Below are 25341 nucleotides of genomic sequence, written 5' to 3' on the forward strand. Positions count from 1 at the left end.
TTAGAGCCTCGGTTTCCTGGTTTCAGTGGATAACGTGAGGCGGATAGCCGGCTGGGACCCGCCCAGACAACCCAGTTGCCGCCACCACGTTGTCCCCTTACAGCCCAGCAGCCGCCTGCACCGCCCGCCGGCGGTGTAGGGATCCTTCGCGCTCCGCTTCCGGCCTCCGCAGAAGACTTCCGGTCGGCCGCTCCTTCCTTCTGCTTCTCTATGGTGCTCAAGCCACAGAGTCCCGACGCCGGAAGTCGCACGCTCTCCGGGACGCGTCCGGGCGCCGTGTGGTGAGGAGGGGGCCGGGGCGGGGTGGGGCCAGGCGCGCTGGAACTGGGGAGTGGGCCGCGCGAGGACGTGCCCGGGCTCGGGTCTAACCCTGGTTCTCCGCCGTCATTCCCAGGGGACCCGGGCCGCTCGGCGCCGCGGTCTCAGTTTCCTCCTGTAGAGAATGTTGGCCGCAGCATCGTCAGGCCCCACAGTGCAGCCTCTAGAAAACGACCCCGAAGGTGGTGGTGGTAGCAGCTCACTTGTATTGTGCGCGTGCCTGTGCCAAGCACTCTTGACTGTGCTGTCAAAGTCAGGATTTCCCACACTTAACGCCGTTCGGGCCCCTTCTCTGTGGAAAATTAACTTATTTTTAACTGAGTCATTTTTTAAATTTAAATTTACTTTGAAAGAAAAATTTTAATCTCTATCACAAATAGAACACTTCTTTCACTGTCCTATGCAGGATGTAATGATAAAAAAAGATTAATCTATTGAACATGAAAAAGTTAGTGACTGTGATTAGATTTCAGGTATCTAAGGAGCTGAGATAGAGTCCTTTCTTTAATAAAGGGACATTGGCATTTGTAGATGTTAAAGGCCAACCAAAGAAATGAGACGTTCTCTGTGAGGCAGCTAGAAGTTTCTAAAGAGAACTGACAGGAATTAACTTTCTCCATAGGTATTCAACATTATTAACCACTCGGGTACCATCTGAAGCCCAGCTCCCAGATCATCTTCACTCCCTTCCCCAGTGCAACGCCTCCTGCTTTAATGTCCACTACCACCCTGGAGGTAGGGACTGCTGTTCTCATTTGATCTATGAGGAAACAGATGCAGAGAAAAAGGAAGTGACTTGTCCCAGAACTCACAGTCATGAGATAGAGGAGTTGAGACTCAACTTGGGGCTTCTGTGACCGGACTCTCGGGAGACTTGGCTCCCTCATTAAGTGTTGGTGACAGATTTACTGGGATTGGGGGGATAGGGCTTCCCACCTCAGGGGTCTCTGGTGACAGTCGATAGAGGTAGCAGAGTGAGGATGCTTTGTGCTAGAGCCCCATGAAATGTCCGTTCCGTTCTTTTAAATTTTCAAGCCAACCAGGGAGTTGAGGGCATCACCAGATGACACGGTAGCAAGACAACAAGACACAATAATGTAGTTACCCAGAGCACTGCTGTGGCGTGGGGTGGATCCAAGCTTTAGCATACTAGCTGTGTGATCTTGGGCAAGTCATTCACCTTCCTGACCCTCAGTGTTCTCACCTGTAAGTGAGATGCTTGTTCGTGTCTGAGAGAATGGCACTTGTTCGTCTCTCAGAGAATCCTTGTTTTAAGAACCACATGAGAACATACCCTTAAAGTGCTTAGCTGAAGGTCCAGAGCACAATGATCAGTCAGTAGTACTGGGAAGAGGCTTATGTGCCTGGCTGAGGAGTTTGGTCAGTGGGGTGGCAATGAGGAAGACGAGTTCATTTTGAACAGACTGAGGGATGATTCCCCCTTTTACAGAGCTTTAGAGGGTTGATGACTTTTCTTGATTTACCGAGAGTATAAGCGGCCAGAACTGCTAGACAGACTTCAGTATTCTGACTCCAGGAAAATCTCCAATTACAACTCCAGAAAAGCTTGAAAGCTTTCTCTTAACAGGTCTCTGCTGTTCCCTCCTGACTTCACCAAACAACCATGTCATCAGAGTCAAGCAAAAAACGAAAGCCCAAAGTGATCCGAAGTGATGGAGCTCCAGCCGAAGGGAAGCGTACTCGTTCTGACACTGAGCAGGTGAGATCAGCCGGGGCTGCTGTACTGCTGAGAAATTTGCAACTTGGGGCCAAGCACCTGGCTGTGGGTTTGCAGCAGCTGAGGGTCATGGGCACAACCTCCCAGGTGGCCTCTGCTTGACCATGTGCCTGGAATTCTGTTGGCTCTTCAAGACTTAAGTATCCATGTCAGATTTGGCTGCAGTATCCCAACAATCAACAAGCCTATATAAGACATGATTAGTGGTTGGACAGAGAATGAATATTCTAGTATAGTGTGCGTCTCCAGCTTTCCTAATGGTCAGATGAAGACAGTCCATCCACAGCATGCCCCTAAGGCTTGGGAGATGTGCAGTCCTAGTCTGTTCCTGAGATGGTACCAGAACCATGTCCCCAAAGAACCTCTTTTATGGCCTGAGTGCTCTTGTGGTCAGCAAGGTTCTTCTTTTGCTGTTTCTCTATCCTTGAATCTGTCAAGCTGATTTATGACTTAACTAATTTTTTCTTTTCCATTATGATTTATTACAGGATGTTAAATATAGTTTCCTGTGCTATACAGTAGCACCTTGTTGTTTCATCATTCTGTGTATAATAGTTTGTATCTGCTAATCCCAATCCATCTTTCGCCGTGGCAACACAAATGTGTTCTCTGTGTCTGTGAATTGTAAGTTCTTTTGTCTCATATTTTAGATTCCATACATAAGTGATATCATATGGTACTTGTCATTTTCTGACCTACTTCATTGGGCATAACAATCTCTAGGTCCATTCTGGTTGCTGCCGATCTACATTCTTTCTTAAGCTAGGTATTGTTCCATTGTGTGTAAGTATATGTATGTGTGTATATGTATGCATGCATGCTCACTTAGTCATGGCCAACTCTTTGCAACCATAGACTATATCCCGCCAGGCTCCTCTGTCCATGGGATTCTCCAGGCAAAAATACTGGAGTGGGTAGCCATTCCCTCTCCAAGGGATCTTCCCAGGTCTCCTGAATTACAGGGAGATTCTTTACTGTCTGAGCCACCAGGGAAGCCAGTGTATATGTGTATGTATGTATATATGTGTGTGTATGTGTATATAAACACACCCCACATCTTCTTTATCCATTCATCTGTTGAGGGACTCTTAGGTTGCCTCCATGTCTTGACTATTGTAAATAGTGCTGCTGTGAACATTAGTTCACAAAACTAGTTAAGAGTTTTGTCCCAATACATGCCCAGAAGTAGGGTTGCTGGATCATATGACAACCCTATTTTTAGTTTTCTGAGGAACCTCCATACTGTTTTCCATAGTGGCTGCACTAGATTACGTTCCATCAACAGTATAGGAGGAGTCACTTTTCTCCACACTCTGGCATCTCTTATTTGTAGACCTTTTAAGGATGTCTGTTACGACCCATGTGAGGTATGCCTCATTGTAGTTTTCATATGCATTTTTCTAATAATTAGCAGTGTTGAGCATCTTTTCACGTGCCTGTTGACCATCTGTATGTCTTCTTTGGAGAAATATCTGTGCAAGTCTTCTGCCCAGTTTTTGATTGGGTCTTTTGTTGTTGTTACTGAGTTGTATGAACTAATATATATTTTGGAAACTAAGCCTTTGTTGATTGCAATGTTTGCAAATATTTTCTCCCAGTCCATAAGTTCTGTGACTTAACTATATTGATTGATTGTGGGTTTTTTTTTAAACTAGAGTAAAACATACCAGCTTCAGTTTAAATAGAAGATGATGCTTTCTTCAGATTTAGGAAATTAAAATTAAGAACTTTTAGAGACACCAAGGGAATATTTCATGCAAAGATGGGGTCAATAAAGGACAGAAATGCTATGGACCTAATAAAAGCGGAAGATATTAAGAAGAGGTGGCAAGAATACACAGAAGAACTGTACAAAAAGTATCTTCACAACCAAGATAATCACGATGATGTGGTCACTTACCTAGAGCCAGACATCCTGGAATGTGAAGTCAAGTGGGCCTTAGAAAGCATCACTATGAACAAAGCTAGTGGAGCTGATGGAATTCCAGTTGAGCTATTTCAAATCCTGGAAGATGATGCTGTGAAAGTGCTGCACTCAGTATGCCAGCAAATATGGAAAACTCAGCAGTGGCCACAGGACTAGAAAAGGTCAGTTTTCATTCCACTCCCAAAAAAAGGCAGTGCCAAAGAATGCTCAAACTACTGCACAATTGCACTCATCTCACATGCTAGTAAAGTAATGCTCAAAATTCTCCAAGCCAGGCTTCAGTAACATGTGAACCGTGAACTTCCTGATGTTCCAGCTGGTTTTAGAAAAGGCAGAGGAACAAAGGCAGAGATCAAATTGCCAACATCTGCTGGATCATGGAAAAAGCAAGAGAGTTCCAGAAAAACATCTATTTCTGCTTTATTGACTATTCCAAAGCCTTTGACTGTGTGGATCACAATAAACTGTGGAAAATTCTGAAAGAGATGGGAATACCAGACCTCCTGACCTGCCTCTTGAGAAATCTGTATGCAGGTCAGGAAGCAACAGTTTGAACTGGACACGGAACAACAGACTGGTTCCGAATAGGAAAAGGAGTACGTCAAGGCTGTATATTATCACCCTGCTTATTTAACTTATATGCAGAGTACATCATGAGAAACGCTGGACTGGAAGAAACACAAGCTGGAATCAAGATTGATTTTGATATTCCGGGAGAAATATCAATAACCTCAGACATGCAGATGACACCACCCTTATGGCAGAAAGTGAAGAGGAACTCAAAAGCCCCTTGATGAAAGTGAAAGAGGAGAGTGAAAAAGTTGGCTTAAAGCTCAACATTCAGAAAACGAAGATCATGGCATCCGGTCCCATCACTTCATGGGAAATAGATGGGGAAACAGTGGAAACAGTGTCAGACTTTATGTTTTGGGGCTCCAAAATCACTGCAGATGGTGACTGCAGCCATGAAATTAAAAGACGCTTACTCCTTGGAAGGAAAGTTATGACCAACCTAGATAGCATATTCAAAAGCAGAGACATTACTTTGCCAACATAAGTCCGTCTAGTCAAGGCTGTGGTTTTTCCAGTGGTCATGTATGGATATAAGAGTTGGACTGTGAAGAAAGCTGAGCACCAAAGAATTGATGCTTTTGAACTGTGGTGTTGGAGAAGACTCTTGAGAGTCCCTTGGACTGCAAGGAGATCCAACCAGTCCATCCTAAAGGAGATCAGTCCTGGGTGTTCTTTGGAAGGACTGATGCTAAAGCTGAAACTCCAGTACTTTGGCCACCTCATGTGAAGAGTTGACTCATTGGAGAAGACTCTGATGCTGGGAGGGATTGGGGGCAGGAGGAGAGGGGGACGACAGAGGATGAAGTAGCTGGATGGCATCACCGACTTGATGGACATGAGTTTGGGTGAACTCCGAGAGTTGGTGATGGACAGGGAGGCCTGGCGTGCTGCAATTCATGGGGTTGCAAAGAGTCGGACACTACTGAGCGACTGAACTGAACTGAACTGAAGAACTTTATCCTTTGAGAGGCATTGATTCCGATTCACTCTTTTTTTTTTAATAATTAAATTGAAGTATAATTGACACTTAACATATCAATTTCAAGTGTACAACATAATGATATTAGTATATTTTGTGAAAATGATCACCAAAATGTCTAGTTAATATCCATCGTGTTACATAGTTACAGATTTTTTTTTCTTGTGATGAGAACTTTTAAGATCTATTCTCAGCAACTTTGAAACACACAGATGCAATATTTTTAACTGTTAACTGACTCTCTCTGAAAGAGATGTGTTTGTTTATTCCAAAGGCTAGGAGACCAATTAGGATATTTTAGTTTCTGCTAAAGCTTGTCTCAACCATCTAAACACCCATCAGAAGGAATTGGTTAAATGAATTTTGGTTCATCTGTGTGTAACCATTTTACTGGAGATCTGTATTTATTGTGATGAGAAATTATACTAAATAGCATGAACAGTATGATCCCATTTTATTTTATTTTGATGCATTTATCCACAGTATTAACAATGAGTTATTTCAGGCTGGGAGGTGAGATTATAGGCAATTATTCACTTTCGTTTTGATACTCTTCATTCTGAATCTCGGAATGTCTTCTGAATCTCTCAACACCAAGCATGCATTACTGTACAATGAGAAAGAGGAAAAGAAGAAAGAAAAGCATTTGATTTGAGGACCAGATTCTTTAGAGACCTGATTTGGGGGGCTTCATAATCACTGATCTCAGCTAAGTGTCCCTTGTTCCACCGGAGAGACTTTTACTCCCCACACCACAAGGCCTGATCCTTGCCTCCACAGGAAGGTAAATACTACAGTGAGGAGGCTGAGGTGGACCTACGGGACCCTGGCAGAGACTATGAGCTGTACAAGTACACGTGCCAGGAGCTGCAGAGGCTCATGGCCGAGATTCAGGACCTGAAGAGCAGGGGCGGCAAGGATGCGGTAAGGAGCGGGCGTGGGCGCACGTGGGTCTGCGTGGATGGATCTGTTTTGCACCTGTCACAGCCCTTCCTGATTTTGGTCTTGTGTCCTGCCATCATCAGGGGATTAGACCCTGAGGGCTCTAGAGATCTGCCTATTAGTTTATTGTAACATCACCGCACAGTCACCAACAACAGTCATGAAAGTATAGGATTAATCATTTTTTTCCATAACTGTAATTTGATAATTCATTGAAACAATATTTATTAAGTGCTGGGCATTTTGCTAGGTGTGGAGAAAATGAATAATACCATCAGTCACCCTTGCACATATAAGACCAGATGTACACAAGTAAGTCATAGAGACCAGAAACTGTTAATATTAAATTAAAAAACAAACAAACAGGTTTCAGGGCAGAGTAACAAAACAGTGTGACTGAAAACTCTATGGGTAAGAAGTTCAAAACAATCCATATTTTTTCAGGAATCTCACTTATTTGTGCTTATCCTGGCCAATATTGTGAAGATTATTACAGCTTATCTGTTTGACTGTAGTCAAATGTTACAGCTATAGTTCTACCATTTTTGTTCAAATTAATTCTGTAGCGTTTATAGAGGTCAAGTTACATGGCGTGCAGTGGCGCTATTTGGATTTCTGTGTACGTTACGTAGAGACAGCTTTGGTTTGTGCATTGGCTGCGTTTGTTCCATCTTTGATTCCTGTTACTTTGGTCCAAGCAGAAATTTTTTTTTTTGGCCTGGAAACTGTAAGCATTTCCCTTATACAGTCATTCTTCCATCTCCCCCTGACACTTCTCATGGTTCTGAGCTCCTTCCAGTGTCTGTTCTTAACCCTAGATGAGGTTGGATCAGCAGTGAGGGGCTGAAGGAAGCTGAGCCAGCTCCATTTGTCAAGGTCTTTATCAGTTTTCTCGGCCAGCAGGCAGTTGAGATAGAAGATCGGAGGATCCAGAGCTGTGTGCATTTCATGACTCTAAAGAAGCTTAATCGATTAGCCCACATCAGGTTGAAGAAAGGAAGAGATCAGACCCATGAGGTAGGAGCTGAGAGATTTACCCTCTCACCCCCTCCCTAATCCCCTTTCCCTTTTTCTGAGTTTGCAGCCTGCTGTGCTTTGCCCTGCCCCACCCCACCTTGTCCCACTCCGCTCTGACCTTGTCCTCCTTGCAGGCCAAGCAGAAAGTGGACGCCTATCACCTGCAGCTCCAGAACCTGCTGTATGAGGTGATGCACCTGCAGAAGGAGATCACCAAGTGTCTGGAGTTTAAGTGAGTTTTGGAGCACAGGGCTTTGGCACGGTGATCTGCTGGTAACTGCCTTTCCTTCGTAGCTCAGTGTGAGCCAGTTTTTTTAAAAAGGAGTCAGATGCACTTGGAGACTGCAGGATCTGGGGAAAGGATGAATAAATCACTTCTGAATGGGAAAATCGGAAGCAGCAGTTCCAGGCTGCACAAAGAACCTCAGAAGCCTGTCTGACCCTTTGGAGTTTTTAGCTCTGCTGCTGCTGCTGCTAAGTCGCTTCATTCGTGTCCGACTCTGTGCGACCCCATAGACGGCAGCCCACCAGGCTCCCCTGTCCCTGGGATTCTCCAGGCAAGAACACTGGAGTGGGTTGCCATTTCCTTCTCCAATGCATGAAGGTGAAAAGTGAAAGTGAAGTCGCTCAGTCATGTCCGACTCTTCACGACCCCATGGACTGCAGCCTACCAGGCTCCTCCGTCCATGGGATTTTCCAGGCAAGAGTACTGGAGTGGGGCACTCTGACCGTGGTGAAAAGCAGTTGTCTCTCCCCAGCAGGGAGAGTCTTCGCATTATCAGTTTGATTCCTGAGCACCTGTATGTGAGCAGCTCACTTCCAGTTACATCTTTTTAACCTTTTGGCCCAGCTTTTCCCTCTGAAGTTCCAGCAATTCATTTTTGCAAATGGATTTCATTCTTTGGAACCTGAACCCCTTGTTGCCTAGCTCCCTCTAGGTGAACAAACCACAGTTTGTCAGTGTCCTTAAACTGTGATGCCTCTTGGCAAGTCCAAGGTGAAAGATCAGAAAGAGGAAGGAACAGACAGAATAAGAGAGGGCAGCATGTTCTTGCTTGGTCAGACCTATTTGTGTAAACTGAAAGAAGTCAGGTTTTATTTGTAATAAACTTGAGATGAGGGAGACCACAATAGACGTTGTTGTTGTTCAGTCGCTAAGTTGTATCTGATTATCTCCAAACCTTTGGACTACAGCACACCAGGCTTCCCTGTTTGCTCAAACTCATGTCCCTTGAGTCATTGATGTCATCCAGCCATCTCACGTGAGACCTTGGGTCTGGTGTGCGCTGATTTTTGAGAGGCGTCTTTCTCTGCTTCACAAATTTATCACATAATTATGCTGAAATACAGAAGTAAAATCCACATCAGGTAACTGAGTTAACAGTGTTGAAAAGTTGACAGTTTCCTGGTTTTGACTATCATGCTTAGATATTAAGCTAACCTGGGAGAAGGGTACATGGAGGAAATAAACTCTTTAGTTCAAGATTCACAAGAAGTTTTAAAAATATTGCTATTTTTGTAAAGTTTAAAAAAAGAAAAAAAAATAAGACAGGTATAAAAACACCAAGGGTATGATGCTCCACTTGTTACTCTTGTTCAGATGAAGGCCAACAAGCGCAGAATGCAGCCGAATGCAATCTTGTGGCGAAGCAGCGGCCATGTGGAAGGACCAGGGACCCTGGACAGCCTGGGTTCAGCTCCCAGCTCTGCCCCTCCTTAGTTCTGTGGCCTTGGGCAAGCTGCTTACTGATGGTAGCCTCCGTTTCATTTGGAAAATGGAAGTAATGATCCCTGTCTCAGTTATTGTAAGAATTAAGTGAGATAAGAATGGTATTTCCAGTAGTCGTGCATGGATATGAGAGTTGGACTATAAAGAAACCTGAGCGCCGAAGAATTGATGCCTTTGAACTGTAGTGTTGGAGAAAAGTCTTGAGAGTCCCTTGAACTGCAAGGAGATCAAACCAGTACATCTTAAAGGACATCAGTCTTGAATATTCATTGGAAGGATGCCGAAGCTGAAATTTCAATACTTTGGCCACCTGATGCGAAGAACTGACTCCTTGGGAAAGATACTGATGCTGGGAAAGATTGAAGGCAGGAAGAGAAGGGGATGACAGAGGATAAGATAGTTGGGTGGCATCACCGACTCAATGGACATGAATTTGAACAAGCTCCGGGAGTTGGTGATGGACAGGGAAGCCTGGCGTGCTGCAGTCCATGGGGTCACAAAGAGTCGGACACGACTGAGCAGTTGAACTGAACTGAAGGATGGTGTACAGTGGGTACGTAATACATGGCAGCTCCTGTTATCACTGCTATACAACCTGAGCACTACTGTGTTCATGTAGCAAAAGGGATTGGGTTTCTTTTATACACATGTGCCACTATACATGTAATGGTTAAAGCCTCTAGATCTTTTCACATCAGTCCTACCATGTTGAATCTTCCTCATGTTAAGCTTAGATAGTTAATTTAAACTTAAATGTAGTCCCTTATGTTTATTCCTGCTAAATTGCATTTCTTGGTTTGAACCTGACATTCTAGGCCTAGACCATAACGGGTTGTTTTTTTTTTTTTTTAATTCATTTTCCTTATGACCGTGAATACATTGTTTGATAAGCAATTTTCTTTTTATTTATATAATTATGATTGTGCTGGGTCTTTGTTACTGCACAGGCTTTTCTCTAGTTGCAGCAAGTGGGGGCTACTCTGTAATTGCAGTAGGGGGGCTTCTCATTGTGGTGGCTTCTGTTGTTGCTGAGCATGGGTTTTGGGGTGCCCAGACTCAGTAATTCTAGCTCCCTGGCTCTAGAGAGCTTGGGCTTAGTTACCCCATAGCCTGTGGGATCTTCCCAAATCAGGGATTGCGCCCATGTCTCCTACATTGCCAGATGGATTCTTTACCACTGAGCCACCAGGGAAGCCCAACTATGATGTTTTTATTTGATTCTTTAATCTCTTAGCTCTCGTGCAGAGCTTGGAGAGGTCTGTACGTTTCATAAGCCTGCTTTCTAGGTCTTTAGTTAAATCATGGGTATAAAGCTTGGGCACCATGGGTAAGGATCCTGTGGCATGTCACCAACTACCTCTCTTCACACTGAAATACCAACTAATGAGCATTTGCTGAGAAGCCTGGATCCCAGGCTCCTGAGTGGCTGTAGACCAGGCCAGAGTACACATACCTGGGGAACTGGGGGCCCGCTTGAGCCAGTGTTTCTGAGAACAGCAGCTTGACGTTGAGTTTTTGACTATAGGTCAAAGCACGAAGAAATCGATCTGGTCAGCTTAGAGGAGTTCTATAAGGAGGCTCCTCCAGATATCAGCAAGGCAGAAGTCACCATGGGAGACCCTCACCAGCAAACCCTTGCACGTCTGGACTGGGAGCTGGAGCAGCGGAAAAGGTAGCGTTTCCTCCTTCCTGACCTGTTCACCTGTACAGACACGAACCTGTATTCACCAGGGCCAGTGCTTTGTCCTGTCCCAGGGTCAATAGCAAAGCACAGTGGGACCAGCAGAATGGCCTCTAAGACCAAATCGCGTTTTTTCATTAAGTCACACTTAGCATTTGACACTTGACGGCCTGAACTGTAAGTGGGGTTGGAATTGCTTAAGGTGGTTACAAGAAAGTTCAGGTAACCTTTCCCTGAAAATTTTAATGCCTAAGACTTAAATACCTTTTGTACTATAAATTCAATTTTTTTTGCCTTTTCCCCCACCCATAAGCATATTCATATGGTATTGCAAAGCTTTGCAAACGTTATTTCAGAAGGCTATACAGCATTCCATTGTAAATTGTCACATAATTGTTTCTGTAGTGGATTGGACTTTTAAGTTGTTTGCATTTTTTTGCTATTGTAAATAATGCATTGAGGCACCCTTTACATATAAAACTTTTTGTACTGATAAAGAGCTTTTCTTAATTAAGTGTGAATAGAATGTCTATACTTTGTAATTTAATCAAGATTTTTCTTAGGATATGGTATGTATATACATTTTTCACCCTAGACGTTTTATGGTTGTATCCCTTCCACCATGGTGACTTTTTCCTCTTTGCATGTGTACAGGAATTCTGGGGCTTTTTGCGTGGCACATTTGCTTTGTTTTCTGTCAGAAAAGGTGGTGTTTTTAATCCCTTGCATTTTTCTGTTGTTGAGTGTATTTTGTGCCTTTGGTCTACATTATAAATTTATTAAATACAGAGTCTAGATCTTAGGGAATTGGTTTCAGCTTTTTAGCACATGGGACTGGCCTGTCACACCCCTGTCCAATATGCAGCCTGCCCTTGGCTAAGCCACGAGAGTTCCATTCCTGTGGCTCTGGCCTGGAATCCATCCCCACTCAGGCCAGTCTGTGGGCCTCATTCAGGTTCTGTAGCTGCTGGGTCCGTATGTTTGTGAAAGTTTTGGATCTAGCCTCTGAGGCAAAAAATGGAGCAGGAGGTGACATGGGAGTATTCCCTAGTGGTTATGAGCATGGCCTCTGGAGCAGACAGGCCTGGATTCAGAGCCCAACTCTGTGCTTGCTCTTAGCTGGACGACCTTGGACAAGTTACCCACCTGCCTGAGCCTCGGTTTCCTTCTTCAGGGATAAGAAAAGTCCCCATCTTCCAGCGATTTTATAAAGGATTAAATGCCATAATGTTTATAAAGGTTCTCCATAGTGCCTGGCATGTAGTAAATGCTAGGTAAACATTAGCAGTTCATCATGACTGCGGTCGTTAGGTAGAGTCTGGCGGTGAACAGGTGTGTTGGGGTGTCCCTGGGGAGCATCCCTAGACAGTGCTCTGTCCTCCATCAACAGGCTGGCGGAGAAGTACCGAGAGTGCCTGTCCAACAAGGAGAAGATCCTCAAGGAGATTGAGGTGAAGAAGGAGTACCTGAGCAGCCTCCAGCCTCGTCTCAACAGCATCATGCAGGTGAGAGTCTCCCCACAGCCCGCCACCTCCTTGGCTTGTACTTGGCCTTCACCACCCAGTGACCTCAGGCCACCGGCAGCCGCATCGCCCTGTGGGTTTTGTCGGTCTGTGAGCCTAGAGCGCAGTGCGAGGATGGTCCCGTCTGCAGGTGCACAGCTGGCGTAGTAAGGCTGTGTCCTTTGTGGAGGAAATGCAGGATGGGCTCAGGAACGCATATACACATCTACCTGGGTGTTTTCACCAGCGCCTCTTCCGGGTAAAACACTGTCACAGACTGTAAGCAGAGTTTACCCTCGCGTGACCTCCACCAGCCTGGACCCACGCTTGGGGATGCTCGGTCCCCTGACTGCACCTCAGGGGCCAGCTGCTTAGTAGAGCTCTCACTCTGAAACGAACTTCGCTAGTACTGAAAGCTATCAGGTACCTCGGAGGGGAAAGTCCCCACTTTTTACCTGTAAAATGCAATGTCTTTCTTTATGGGTGACCTTATTTTTGTTTGTGAAGTCAGATTTGATTTAAATCTTTATAGTTTTATAAAGCAGGGTATATGGCTAATATGGAGGACTTTGTAAAAGGACCCTAGAGAAATTAAAAATTCAGTTTTGTAGGATTTGGCAAGATCTGTGTTTCCTCTCTTCAACCCTAGGTGTAGAATTAACAGATACTCATATAGGACAGAAGTCAGAAACTTAAGTTTTGGTTGTACTTAAATTTTTCCTGTTAACTGGAAGCACTCCAAATGCTCCTAAGTAAGGTGTAGGGTAAATAAATTCTTGTATGGTTCAGTCTTAACAGTTGTGATGGAAGTGTGGAACAGCCTATTACTGACTATAAAATTATGAAACAAATGCAAGTTGGAGAACATGTAGTATAATCTCTTTTACACGTGCCTTCATTTACAGAGTATTGAATGCATGCGTATGTGTGTTAAGTCATCTGTGTGCTTAGAAAAGTATGTTTTCACACCAGACCATTAATGGTTACCTTTGGTGGCTGGGAACTGGGAACTTTTGCCTTATAAACTTGAATACAACCTTTTAAAAAAGAAATACTTGTATTACTTTAAAAAAATAATTTTACATAAAACCATACAGCTTGTAAATGTACATGCAGGTCAGTGAATTTTCACTGTGTGCACATTTTTGAACATATCTGTGTAATCAACACTCAGAATTGAGAAGAACATTACCAGTTTTCCAGAAGTTACTTTATTCCTCTCACAGTCTGGGAGACAGTGACTGCCACTGTGTACACGTGGCTTATATCTCCATTCATTTAGACCTTTCATTTCTCAGGTGTTTGTGTAGAAGTTTACACACTTGATGCTTAGGTACTTGATATTTTCCTGAAGCTAGTGGAATTGGTATCTTTTTTTTTTTTTTCCTTTTAAAAAAAATTGGAATGTAATTGTTTTATAATATTGTGTCAGTTTCTGCCGTACAACGTGAATCAGCTATACGTATACATATATCCCTCCCTCACAAGTCTCCCTCCCACCCATCCCCCCATCCCACGCCTCTCGGTCATCACGGAGCGCTGAGCTGAACTCCTTTGGTATCTTTGTTTAAAGTGCATTTTCTTACTGTTTGCTGTTGCTGTCACCTTGATAAGGTTCCTGTGTGAACTGCGTACCAAAGAGAAACAAAATCCCTTCTTCTGTTGCTTGCAGGCCTCCCTCCCGGTGCAGGAGTACCTGTTCATGCCCTTCGACCAGGCTCACAAGCAGTACGAGACAGCCAGACACCTGCCGCCTCCCCTCTATGTGCTCTTTGTCCAGGCCACTGCGTACGGGCAGGCCTGTGGTGAGTGTGAGGCGGGCAGGGAAGAGGGGCTGTGGGAGCAGCGGCCGAGGCCAGGGGGCACTGGAAGCACCGCCTGCCGAGGAAAGCTCCCGGGCCCTGCCCAGAAGCCCTCAGGTGACAGACGCTGCCTCCCCTCTGCACTGCCCAGCATGGCTGCTTTGACCAGCTGGCCTAAGGCTGGACTAACCTGATGGGCACTCCAGGATGGATGGCTTTGAATCTCTGATGAGCCCGGCTGGTCGGCTGTTGGGTTCAGTGCCCAGGCGGCCTCTCCAGGCTCCCAAGTGCTTCCCCCATCAAGGCACGCTTGGCAGGTGGATCGGTGCCTTCTGCTCGCTTGAGGGAGAAGCTCAGTGAACACAGGTCCCAGCCAGCTCTCCCAGGCTTTCACCGCCGTGCCCTGGGACAGGCCGCATGTCATCACAGTGAATTACCAGGGGAAAGGAGGTGTCCTTATTAAGCTTGAAGGCAGCCCGTGACTCCAGTAGGATTTGGGGACGTTTCTGGAGATCCTACCTCTTGCCTTCCTGCAGCTTTCCCCCGGCACCTAAACTTCTCTCCCCTCCCCCACCCCATCACCTCAGACCCACGCTGCATCGGTGCATGCCTGTCCTCCCAGCCGCGGCATCCACACATTACTGTCTCTCTTCTTGTGTCTTCCCGGTCCCTTTGATCCTCTCCCTCCCCTCTGTTCTCCCTCCTGTTTTCATCATCAGCTCATAGGAAATCTTCCCAGCCCCCTAGACAGGGTGAGTAATTTTCTTTTCTTTTGTGTTTGAAATCCAGCCTGTTTTCATTCCTATTTTACTGTGGAATTCCAGGAGTAAACCAGTCAAAAGAACAGTCTGGCATTTGCCTGTGTTTGGTGGGGGAAGCCAGTTTCTTTGGGATGAGCTATGATGGTTCGTGCAGGGTTGTCAGTGATAAGCAGTGGTCAGCCACCTGGGAATACGTCAGTGGCCTGCCCCTTGGGGGAAGTCTGTCATCCTTCTTTACACTCTTGGGCAAACTCTTTTCGGCCCCCACGACTATGTGCATCTCTGTACACCCCTTTGAATGGAGCAAGAAGGGCTATAGCCTCTCTGACCTCCCAGTACTAGACGCACAGAGTTCCACAAAGGCAGGTCCAAGCATCACTCAGTGAGGTGTCAGGCCTGGTGCAGGGATCAGGCTGCTTAGCTCTGTGGTAGAGGGAAGAAAATCCCATGGATGGAGGAGCCTGGAAGGCTGCAGTCCATGGGATTGCTGAGGGTCGGACCCGACTGAGCGACTTCACTTTCACTTTTCACTCTCATGCATTGGAGAAGGAAATGGCAACCCACTCCAGTGTTCTTGCCTGGAGAACCCCAGGGATAGGGGAGCCTGGTGAGCTGCCGTCGATGGGGTCGCACAGAGTAGGACACAACTGAAGCGACTTAGCAGCAGCAGCAGCAGCAAAAGGACCAAGCTCAGGTTGAATAGACTTGGTCTTGAATCCTAGTTTGTCTACTTGGCTGTTGTAGCTAACATTCCTGAGCCTTAATTTTCTCAGCAGTAAATGGCTAGAGTAATAGTATTTCTCCTGTAGGGTTGTTGTGAGGATTCAAAGTGAATTTTTTTAAGTAATTTTAAAATTAAAGTTACAGGTATTAGTTCATTCAGTCCTCACCAGCCAGCCGGGCAGCTCCCATCTGTCAAATCCCCGTTTCACAGGTGCCAAAACTGAGGCTCTGAGCAGTGACATAACTTCCCAGGTTGTGAGTTTGGGAGTTGGTTGGGTAGAGACTGAGGCCTGAGAGTAGACTGCAGGTTCCATCTTCCTCCCCACTATCCTTCTTCCAATTAAATGTGACAGGCAGGTGCTGGGTGTTTGGTGTAGCACAGAAGAGAGAATAAGAACTGAGGGGAGAGCCGTCGTTCCTAAGATGTGGACAGTCACAGGGTCCAGATGAGAGCTTTTATGATAGTTGGCAGAATTGTGCCATATGGCTCTGGGCCATTGGTTTGGATTTCTTTGCCTTGGTGTAAACCTGAAAAGAGAATTCACACCTAGTCTCGGTTGATGCTTGGCCAGGAATCTGCACTCTGAGTCCTTGTTTTCAGTAAATGATGGGAAAAAGACTTGGGTTTCCTGCCTTGCCGCTCTGCATCTGGAGAAGGGCGTTTGGCCTCCCAGCCCCGGTCAGTAAGGAGCGGTGGCAGGTGCGGGCAGTGCGGCCCCAGGGCGGGCCTGCTTGTGTGGTGAGCTTCCCTCAGCAGCTGTCACAGGCGGCTCTTTCTTGCTCCCAGATAAGATGTTGTCTGTGGCGATTGAAGGCAGCGTGGATGAGGCCAAGGCTCTGTTCAAGCCTCCCGAGGACTCCCAGGGTAAGTGGTGCTCAGGGTCCTCCCCCACGTCCTCCTCTGCTGGTTCCGGGGGTGCCAGGTCCCCCCCCCCCAGGGCCGTCTCTGGTCTTGGTGGAAATGAGCCGTACTGGTTCTGAGGGGCAGGGAGCTTGGCTTCAGCGTCCCATTGCTCGGGGTAAACAGGGAAAAGCCCTTCCTTTGGATTCAGCCCTGCTTCTCACTAGCTCACAGTGCTGGGGAGACTCTTCAACGTTTGGAGCCTCAGTTCACTCACCTGTCAAAGCAAGATAGTGATAGCTCGTGTATCTGGGATTGTGATGTGGGTTAAAGGGGGTCGGGCATGTGGATCGCTCAGCGTCACCCTCACACATGGCATGTAATCGTCAGATGTATGAGCTGCTGCTGCTGTTTATGTCACTGTTATTGCTTCCATCACCAGCGGAGGACCTTAGGATGTCCCTGGGACGGCATTAAAAAGCACCGAAAGAACTCAGGAGTGATGGGATTATAGGTCATTATCCTTTTCCTTGCATCGCTGTACTGTACTGAGTGAGAAACAGCGATATATTATTTATTCTAAGGAAATTCATTGACAAAAGCCTAAGCCATTTTACACGCCCTCAGGAGGTGCTCTGGGGAGAATTGGGGGAGTCCCCTCATCCCCCAGCTGCCTTCTCTCTCTCACTGCAGACGATGAGAGTGACTCGGACGCCGAGGAGGAGCAGACCACGGTGAGAGCGTGGGGCCCGCTAGCTGCCAGGTGCCATCCTTCCTGGAAGCAGAAGAGAGAGATGTGAAAGAGAGGGCGGCCGGGATCCTGGCAGCCTGAGAGCTGAAGCACAGGTCCCAGTGCTGAAGCCCTGGGTGGCAGGGAGAGGGAAGTGGGGATTCCTGTGACGTGTGTGTAACCTGCTCAACTCCCTCCTTTGTCCAGAAACGCCGGCGACCCACACTGGGAGTTCAGCTGGACGACAAGCGCAAGGAGATGCTGAAGAGGCACCCGCTGTCTGTGCTGCTGGACCTGAAGTGCAAAGGTCTGTCTCTCCATGGTCTGGGGCATCTCCTAACACCAAGGAGTGCGGCCAGCTGCAGCCACGCGGGGTCTGGCAAGCCAGTGCCCCCTTGGCTACAGGAAGATTCTGGCTTCATATTTCTGTTTTCCTTTATTGTTCTTCATGGAGTTTGACTTTATTTTCCCTTCCTGAATCATAACCCTAAAAACATAGCAAAACCATTAGACACATCAGGGACACTTGATGGAGCTACCATCTTTCTGAATTTGACAGGTCAGATACACAGAGCAAGTTGCCAAGAGTGTGCAGCTTTTGACATACTCTTGACATACAACATAATCAACTTGCTTAATTTAATACATACAAGTAGAACTTTGTATTCTGCAGAGAATGTGGGTTTTGAAACTGGCTTCATATGGATACTGGAGCACATGATAAAGCATCCCAGTGTGATAAGAGTTAATGGTTAGACATAAGCTTCCTTCTCAGCCCAGCCTCCCAGACCCTGGGCCTAGGTCTGAGTTCCAAGGAGGGCCATTGTGATGGTTTTCTGTGTATTTTCAAGAAATAGTCTATGCAATAGTCAGTTCTTGCCATCAGATGGCCAAAGTGTTGGAGCTTCAGCTTTAGCATCAGTCCTTCCAATGAATATTCAGGGTTGATTTCCTTTAGGATGTCTGGTTTGATCTCCTTGCTGTCCAAGGGACTCTCAAGAGTCTTCTCCAGCACCACAATTTGAAAGCATCAGTTCTTCAGTGCTCAGCCATCTTTATGGTCCAGCTCTCACATCTGTACATGATTAGTTAACCGGAGTGCAGTTTTCAAAATCAGAGTTAGTTTCATTGGTACTATACCGTTAACTATAGAACTTACTCAGATGCCCCTGGTTTTTCCCCTAATGCCCTTTTCCTGTTCCCAGATTCAATCCAGGATCTCACGTGCATTTAATCATTGTGCCCCTTAATCTCCTCAAGTCTTTGCTTGTTTTTTGTGACCTTGACACTTTGGAAGATGAGGTTTATGTATCATGTAGAAAGACTCTCAGTTTGGTCTTGTCTGATGTTTTCTGATTAGACTGAGGTTGTGGGTTTTGGAGAAAGCTCACCACAGATTGGGTGTTCACCGTCCTGTATTACGAGGGATCCATGGAATCACTGCGTCTTGGTACTAGTGATGTTAACTCAGATTACTTGCTGACCTGGTGATCACTTGATCGCTTTTTTTCCTTGTTGTTTTAGTTGGAAGCAGTCTCTATGTCCAATCCACTCTCAAGGGAGGAAAATGAAGCTCCACCTCTTGGAGGGAGGAGTAGTAAAGAATTTGTAGAGACTTTTTTAAACTCAATATTAAGTTGCCGTTGTTTTTGTGTGAAAGATCTCAAATGTCGTTGATTTTCTCTGATTCTGTTGACTGGCTTCTAATGTTAGCTCATAAAGGATGTCTCTTTTCCTCCTCCCCTCCAGATGACAGTGTGCTGCACCTGACTTTCTACTACCTCATGAACCTCAACATCATGACGGTGAAAGCCAGAGTGACCACCGCCACGGAGCTGATCACCCCCATCAGTGCAGGGTATCGCTGTAGGGCTGCGGTGTGGGCGGGGCTGTGATGGGCGCCTGCCTGCTGGGCTGTTCCCGGATCCTCTCTCACCTGACTCGGAGGGGCTTCACGGCCGCACTGGCTTCTGCTGTCGCGTCCACAAGCCCAGAAGTCCTGGCGCACTAAGGGTATATTTAGAAAGCACTCACTGACTGGAATCTGTGCAGCCTTCTTACTACACAGCCGATGACAGAAACGGCTGCAGCCTGTTGCAAACTGAGTGGGTGGGCTCCAGCTTTTACACCAGTGGAAAGAGTGTGAACGTGAGCCTTGGCAGACTTTACCAGCTTGGCAGATCTAGGCCTCTCTTCCTCTTGTCTTTTTCTGTCCCAAGAGCCTGGGATTTTACTCTGCAGCTCAGCTCAATCCCAGGTTGTCCTTACCTGGCAGGGGCAGTGGGAAGAAGACTGGTGGGTGGGTTTTGAGGAGGGTGAGCAGAGGCACATAGAGGCAGCCACAGGGGCAGCATCCCCAGAAAGGCCCTGACCATGGCCGCTGGTCGTGGGAGGAAGGGAGGAGGACCAAGAGGGCCTGGGGGTGAAGGAGGCTCGCCTCCCAGCCCTGCCCCCACTGAGTCCTCACGTCAGGTGTAGATAGACCGGGAGGCGCAGGGCTGGTGCCTGGTGGGGCAGGGCCCTTCGCGGGGCTGCCCGAGGGTGGCTGCCATCCACCCTGCGCTTAGCGTCTGTGCCCGCTCCTGGCTGCATCCTTGTCCCTGTGCTTGAGAGGTGCTGGGTCATCCCGAGCACTGTGGGTGCTGTCGTCCTGTTCCCACCTCACGCCAGCAGGGGGAGCCCGGGGCTGGCTTCTCCAGACCACCCAGTCGCACTGCGCAGCCGGAGGGCCGGGTGGAGCTCCTTGTGGTGAGCATTCTGCCTGCTCCCTTCTCAGATGCCCACCTGCTAAGCCCTGGGGCTGCAGGCTGGCTCCACTGAACCCTGAAGTCCTCTCCTCACCAGCCTCTGCATGTGCAGTCGCCTGCTCTTTAATGTCCATTGTTTTCACCAAATTCAGTTGTCCTAAGCCACATGTTGTGGGTGGAAATTTGTCAGAATTTGATCATTCCATCAGGTTTTGTCAATTTCAAGTCCTAATCTTGTGCAGTTTTACTGTTTTATTTTGGTTGATTCAGTATATTAGTATCAGTCACTAAATATTGGCTACAAGAGTGACAGTTACTGATTTTATAGCTAGTTCTCTGTAGCAGCGAAGAGGACAGAGACCCTGGGGGTGGGGGTGATCCAGGGAGACTCTGGCAGGACAGAGCAGTGCAGAGCCGCAGACTGCCACTCTCCTGGGCCGAGTTCCCAGAGGCCTGCTGGGCTCAGAGCAGCAGGATCAGCCGTCTGCCTGAGTCACTCCTGATGCTGTCCCGGGAAGGTGAAGGGGAGCTCCCACGGATGAAGGGAAAGATTGGGCCCTGTTGGCCTTTGTGATCAAATTACTCCATTCTGCGCCTGTGCTGTCTCTTCTCTGATCGTCACTCTCAATTACATGTTTAACCGTTGTGAGTAGGTGGCATTGGCGTCACTGTGTCTTTCTGCTTACAGCACTGGGTCACCTTGTCTCCAGTCTGTGTGATGTATCTTTTCTGGGAATGTTCAAGGGGAGCTCTTTCTGTGGCAGCATGAGATGAGGTGAAGCGTGAGATAGGCAGAGCATCAGAGCTCACACTGGATCTCTCTGGAGTGGAAATCCGTTCTGCTCCTGTGAAAGTTCTGAGTGTTCCTATTTCTGGTGTCATAGGGTTTTGCTCCCTTGAGGAAAGGCTCTGGTCACTGTATACTTCTTGAAGGGATAGGTTTCTTTAGAAATTGCTGATTAAAGGACTGCCTTGGTGGTCCAGTGGTTAAGACTCCGTGCTTTCAAGGCAGGGGCCGCAGTTCCTCAACCAGAGATGGGATCTGCACCAAAAACAAACAAAAATGGTGATTAATAGTACTACTTTTTTGATGGAACAGTGTAAATCCTTGCTCCAGCGCTTACTAGCAGTGTCAGCTTGGGCTTGCTGTATCTTTCATAGCCTCCAGTTTCTCCTCCATAGAATGGAAATGCTAATCCTCCCTACTTCATAGGGTTGTGAGGATCTGATGACCTCAGGCATATACAGGGTCTGGACTGCAGGAAGCATTCAGTAAAAGGTGGCGTTTCTCATCAGTGGGAGAGGGCGTTACCACCCCAGATGGCCACATCTGCATCGAGCCAAGGGCTTGGCTGGTGTTCTCATTGCAGTCTTTTCCCTCCTCCAGTGACTTGCTGTCTCCTGACTCAGTCCTGAGCTGCTTGTACCCTGGGGATCATGGAAAGAAGACTCCAAATCCAGCCAATCAGTATCAATTCGATAAAGTTGGGTGAGTCAGCAGCATTTCCTCCTCTTCCAGCCTGTGCACTTCAGAGTTTCTCTGGTGACTCAACCCAAAGCAGGAGACCTGTTAGGACCAGAGGCCTTCCGGGGGTGGGGGTGGGGGGTGGAGAAATGGTGGAGCAAGAGGGAGTGCTCCATCCAGAGAAGGGGACACCTGTCCTTTCTTGCTTATGAGGCCCTGGAGAAGGATGGGGAAGGGTGGAAGGGTCAAAACTCTGGGAATGTGGTAAGAGATGTGTTTAACGTTTTAGTTCTCTTGAGGATTAAAATTTAGAAAATACTTTATAAATTGCCAGACTGATGAAAAGATAAGTACACTGCCTTTTCATTGAGATTTGCTAATGAGTTGAAGACTGCCAGGGAAAAAGAGAAAATTGGCTGTGGGAGAGAGAAAATTCACAGCAGGGAACTGATGAACTTGAGAGGCCTTGCTGGCGGCCTGGCTGTGAGTGCGCTGAGCCTGCAGGACCGTTCTGTTTAGGGGAGGTGAAAGGGTGGGATGAGGTTTATGCCCTGGGACCACTGCAGAAGTGACTTCTAAACTCATTCCATTCTTTGTTCTTCTGTGCAGCATCCTGACTTTGAGGGACTACGTACTTGACCTCGGTCACCCCTACTTGTGGGTGCAGAAGCTGGGTGGCCTTCACTTCCCCAAAGAGCAGCCTCAGGTGTGTCCACTGATTGAATCCCCTTGGCTGAGGAGCCCTGTTCCTCTCCTTCTCTGCAGACTCCAGAAGGGCTTCTGATGGCCTCTGGGACTTGAAACTAGCAGAATGCCAGCCCTCTGGGCTGTGACCTGTCCTCCCTTCACTCTAAAGTGTCCAAGGCCTCCAAGCGTTTAGGTATCTTTTGCTTTCACCCTGAGCCTATTACCCGCCCAGGTCAAAGTAACTTGGATCCTTGCCCTGCATGTCCCATGGCTCCCGGTGCTCCTTCCCCTTGGTCTTATGTACAAAGGTACCAGAAATGAACCCCAGGGCAACTGGCACCTCAGCAGAAGCCTTCCTTTCCCCCAGCCTCTTAAGATCCCAGCAGCTTGTATCATTCCTGCTGGGACTCGGTTTCTGGCTCCCACTTCAGGGAGACCCTGCTATCCCCAGAAGACATCTATGCCAGGACGTGGGTGGTCCTGGCCGCCACAGGCAGGCAAGCCCTGGGAGAGAGGGGTGGCAGGAGGAAGGCACAGGGAGCACTCACGAGTGTGCTGTGCTCTGTCACCCACAGCACACTGTGATCACAGACCACTCTCTGAGCGCCAGTCACATGGAGACCACCATGAAACTGCTGAAGACCAGGGTGCAGTCCCGCCTCGCCCTCCACAAGCAGTTTGCCTCCCTGGGTAAGCGGTGTTAGTCAGGGTTGTGGCCTGAGCCACTCAGCACAAGGACAAAGACCACGGAGCCCCGCGCTCAGACATCTCGAATCCTGATGACAGAGTCGGCTGGCTCCCTGGCTCTTGCTGAAAAGAGGTGTTAGCTGGGCCACTGGGGAGAGCTCTAGGCCACCAAGCAGAGGTGTGAGCTCCCCGCAGGGCTACAAGGCCGTCTCGGCCCGCCCAGAGCCTTTTGGGAGTCCATCTTATTGGATTGGTCTGGAGCACTGGTCGGGAGCACTCATGCTAGGTCAGCGCATGGCAGACTTTGCTGTGCATTTTAACGGAACCTCATTCATTCGGGGTCGCCAGTGTAGTGCTGGGGAAGGAGCCACGAGCACAAGACAGAGCTCTGCTTCTGCAGAGCTTGGGCTCGGCTTACTTGAATACAGCTGTTCCGTGACCCATGCCTCCTCCCTCCATTGACTCCTGAGCTGACATCCTCCAGGCCGGGGCTGAGCCCAGGGTTCACCATAAGCTCCCAAGTGATTCTGATCCTTGACCAAGATGGTGGCCATGTGGGGGCTTCTCGTTTATTCATTCTGTAAACGCTTGTCACAGCCTGTCAGGCAGGAGTGAAGGAGGGTTAAGATCTTTCCAATCTGAAAAAAGCCGCTCAGGGCTTCCCTGGTGGTCCAGTGGTTAAGACTTCACCTTCCATCGCAGAGGGTGCAGGTTCTATCTCTGACTGGGGAGCTAAGATCCCGCATGCCTTGCAGCCAAAAATCCAAAACAAAACAGAAGCCATAACAAATTCAATAAGAACCTTAAAAGTGGTCCACGTCAAAAAAAAGAGCCACTGTCAGGAAAGGCTTTGAGTTCCCAGCACCCGTCTGGAGGCCCCCCATGGACTCTGGTTTCTCTAGGCTCCCCATCAGCATTGTGGAGTTTGTTTTGTCCCAAGGTTGGATGATTGTCATCCTGGATAGCGTGGACCATGTTGGCATATTTGCTTATTGAAACACCAGCAGGAATTAGCCCTGGAGCAGCCCTCCTGCTCTTCTCTAGAGTGACCGGCAAGGAAGACTTAAATCCTTCCTCGTACAAGGTCAGCTGCGAGAACAGCCCTCTCGGCTATTTGATCTAATTAACACTCACTGCCACAGAGGCACCTCATTGGTTCTGGCTGCAGGGGGTTTTCCTTTGCATTGAGGATGAAGCGCTTCGAGCGGTGGGACCCACACAAGCACTGGGCGAAGGTCAGGCTGACGTGCCTCCGTTCCTGGCCCGTGTTGACCTGAGTACCGAGTGTACCTAGACAGCCAGCAGGGCCATCTGAGCCCTTCAGAGGGTGGCGGTTACCCAGCTGTGGCGGCCGATTTCCACCTGTGACGCCCCCTGTCCTGCTCTCTCTTAGAGCATGGCATTGTCCCGGTCACTAGCGACTGCCACTACCTCTTCCCTGCAAAGGTCGTCTCTCGCCTGGTGAAGTGGGTGACGATTGCCCATGAGGACTACACGGTAGGTGTTGGCGGGGGCGACAGGCCACCGTTACTGTCCTGGGGACAGCAGACCCGTGTCTCCTTTCTGTTGCTGCTCCTCCCGAAGGGCGGGGCAGTCTGACAGCAGGCACCAACAGCTCACCCCCCTGTCCTTGGTGACTTCAGGAGCTGCATTTCACCAAAGACATCGTAGAGGCGGGACTGGCCGGGGACACCAATCTCTACTACATGGCACTCGTGGAGAGGGGCACAGGTAACCACTCTGCTGATGACAGTGGCTCTAGGTGAGGGGAGCCGCTGAGAATCAAACCTTCCTGGGAGCTGGCCCAAGGAAGCTAAAGATCTGAACTCCTGCCTCAGGGACTTAGCAGTCTCGGCTGTGAGAGGCAGCGTTCAGCCAGGACTTGTTCTGCAACAGTCCCGCCTCAGCTAATCGTCACCACGGTCCCGGCGCTGGTGACGTTCCCGCTCTGTAGGTGATGCTCAGTCACACACCCAGTCAAATCTCTGAGCCTGAGTTCTGAGCCCCTTTGCTTCATCACCCTTTAGAATCAGAGACCTGCTCGTCCTCTCTTCAAGGTAGGGCTGTCACTCTCAGGCTGTGAAGCGCAGGACTCTCCTCCCTCTTTGCAGTCCCTGCACTCACTTGGGGAGGCATTGAGAGCTCTGACTCCTCACCTCTGTCCTGGCATCTGATCGGCCAAAGCTTCCAGCTGGACCCACCCCGATAGCGCCTGTGGGGCTGTCGTCCAGCCCCAGCCTCTGCGGGTCTGGCTCAGCCTGCTGGATCCCACCCCAGAGGCTCAGTGCTGAGGCTGCAGGGCGGAGGGAGTTGTCTGTAGTTCCAAGATAGTGTGAGAAATGAAAGGTTAAACACTCTTTGATGTTCATGTTTCTCTACCCCTGTTTCTTCACTTTGCATGTTTTTAGAAATATTCTGAGGAAATTAGATAACTTCAGATACAGTGGAGGCTCCTTGATCCCACTTCATTCTCACCCTCATGATGGGTGACT

General features: G+C 48.1%; 1 protein-coding gene across 6 annotated transcripts in view; it reads left to right on the plus strand.

Moving 5' to 3' along the window:
* Window positions 1–151: 151 nt before the first annotated feature.
* Window positions 152–25341, plus strand: part of THOC5 (THO complex subunit 5) — a 30775-nt gene continuing 5585 nt past the window's right edge. Inside the window, exons 1-19 of one of the 6 annotated variants that reach the window (XM_070385894.1) lie at window positions 152–281; window positions 941–1053; window positions 1907–2038; window positions 6316–6459; window positions 7378–7494; window positions 7629–7726; window positions 10749–10895; window positions 12295–12409; window positions 14079–14325; window positions 14928–14960; window positions 16480–16557; window positions 17227–17267; window positions 17471–17570; window positions 19013–19121; window positions 21398–21499; window positions 22085–22181; window positions 22738–22852; window positions 24243–24346; window positions 24493–24580. In XM_070385894.1, coding sequence (XP_070241995.1) covers window positions 1943–2038; window positions 6316–6459; window positions 7378–7494; window positions 7629–7726; window positions 10749–10895; window positions 12295–12409; window positions 14079–14325; window positions 14928–14960; window positions 16480–16557; window positions 17227–17267; window positions 17471–17570; window positions 19013–19121; window positions 21398–21499; window positions 22085–22181; window positions 22738–22852; window positions 24243–24346; window positions 24493–24580 — 1831 coding nt within the window. In that variant the 5' untranslated portion in view covers window positions 152–281; window positions 941–1053; window positions 1907–1942. The remainder of the gene's footprint in view (window positions 282–940; window positions 1054–1906; window positions 2039–6315; window positions 6460–7377; window positions 7495–7628; window positions 7727–10748; window positions 10896–12294; window positions 12410–14078; window positions 14326–14927; window positions 14961–16479; window positions 16558–17226; window positions 17268–17470; window positions 17571–19012; window positions 19122–21397; window positions 21500–22084; window positions 22182–22737; window positions 22853–24242; window positions 24347–24492; window positions 24581–25341) is intronic. The other 5 variants (XM_070385896.1, XM_070385895.1, XM_005887497.3 and 2 more) reach the window with 5 other exon arrangements.

This window comes from Bos mutus, chromosome 17, assembly GCF_027580195.1.
Source record: "Bos mutus isolate GX-2022 chromosome 17, NWIPB_WYAK_1.1, whole genome shotgun sequence".
NCBI classification, from domain to species: Eukaryota; Metazoa; Chordata; class Mammalia; order Artiodactyla; family Bovidae; genus Bos; species Bos mutus.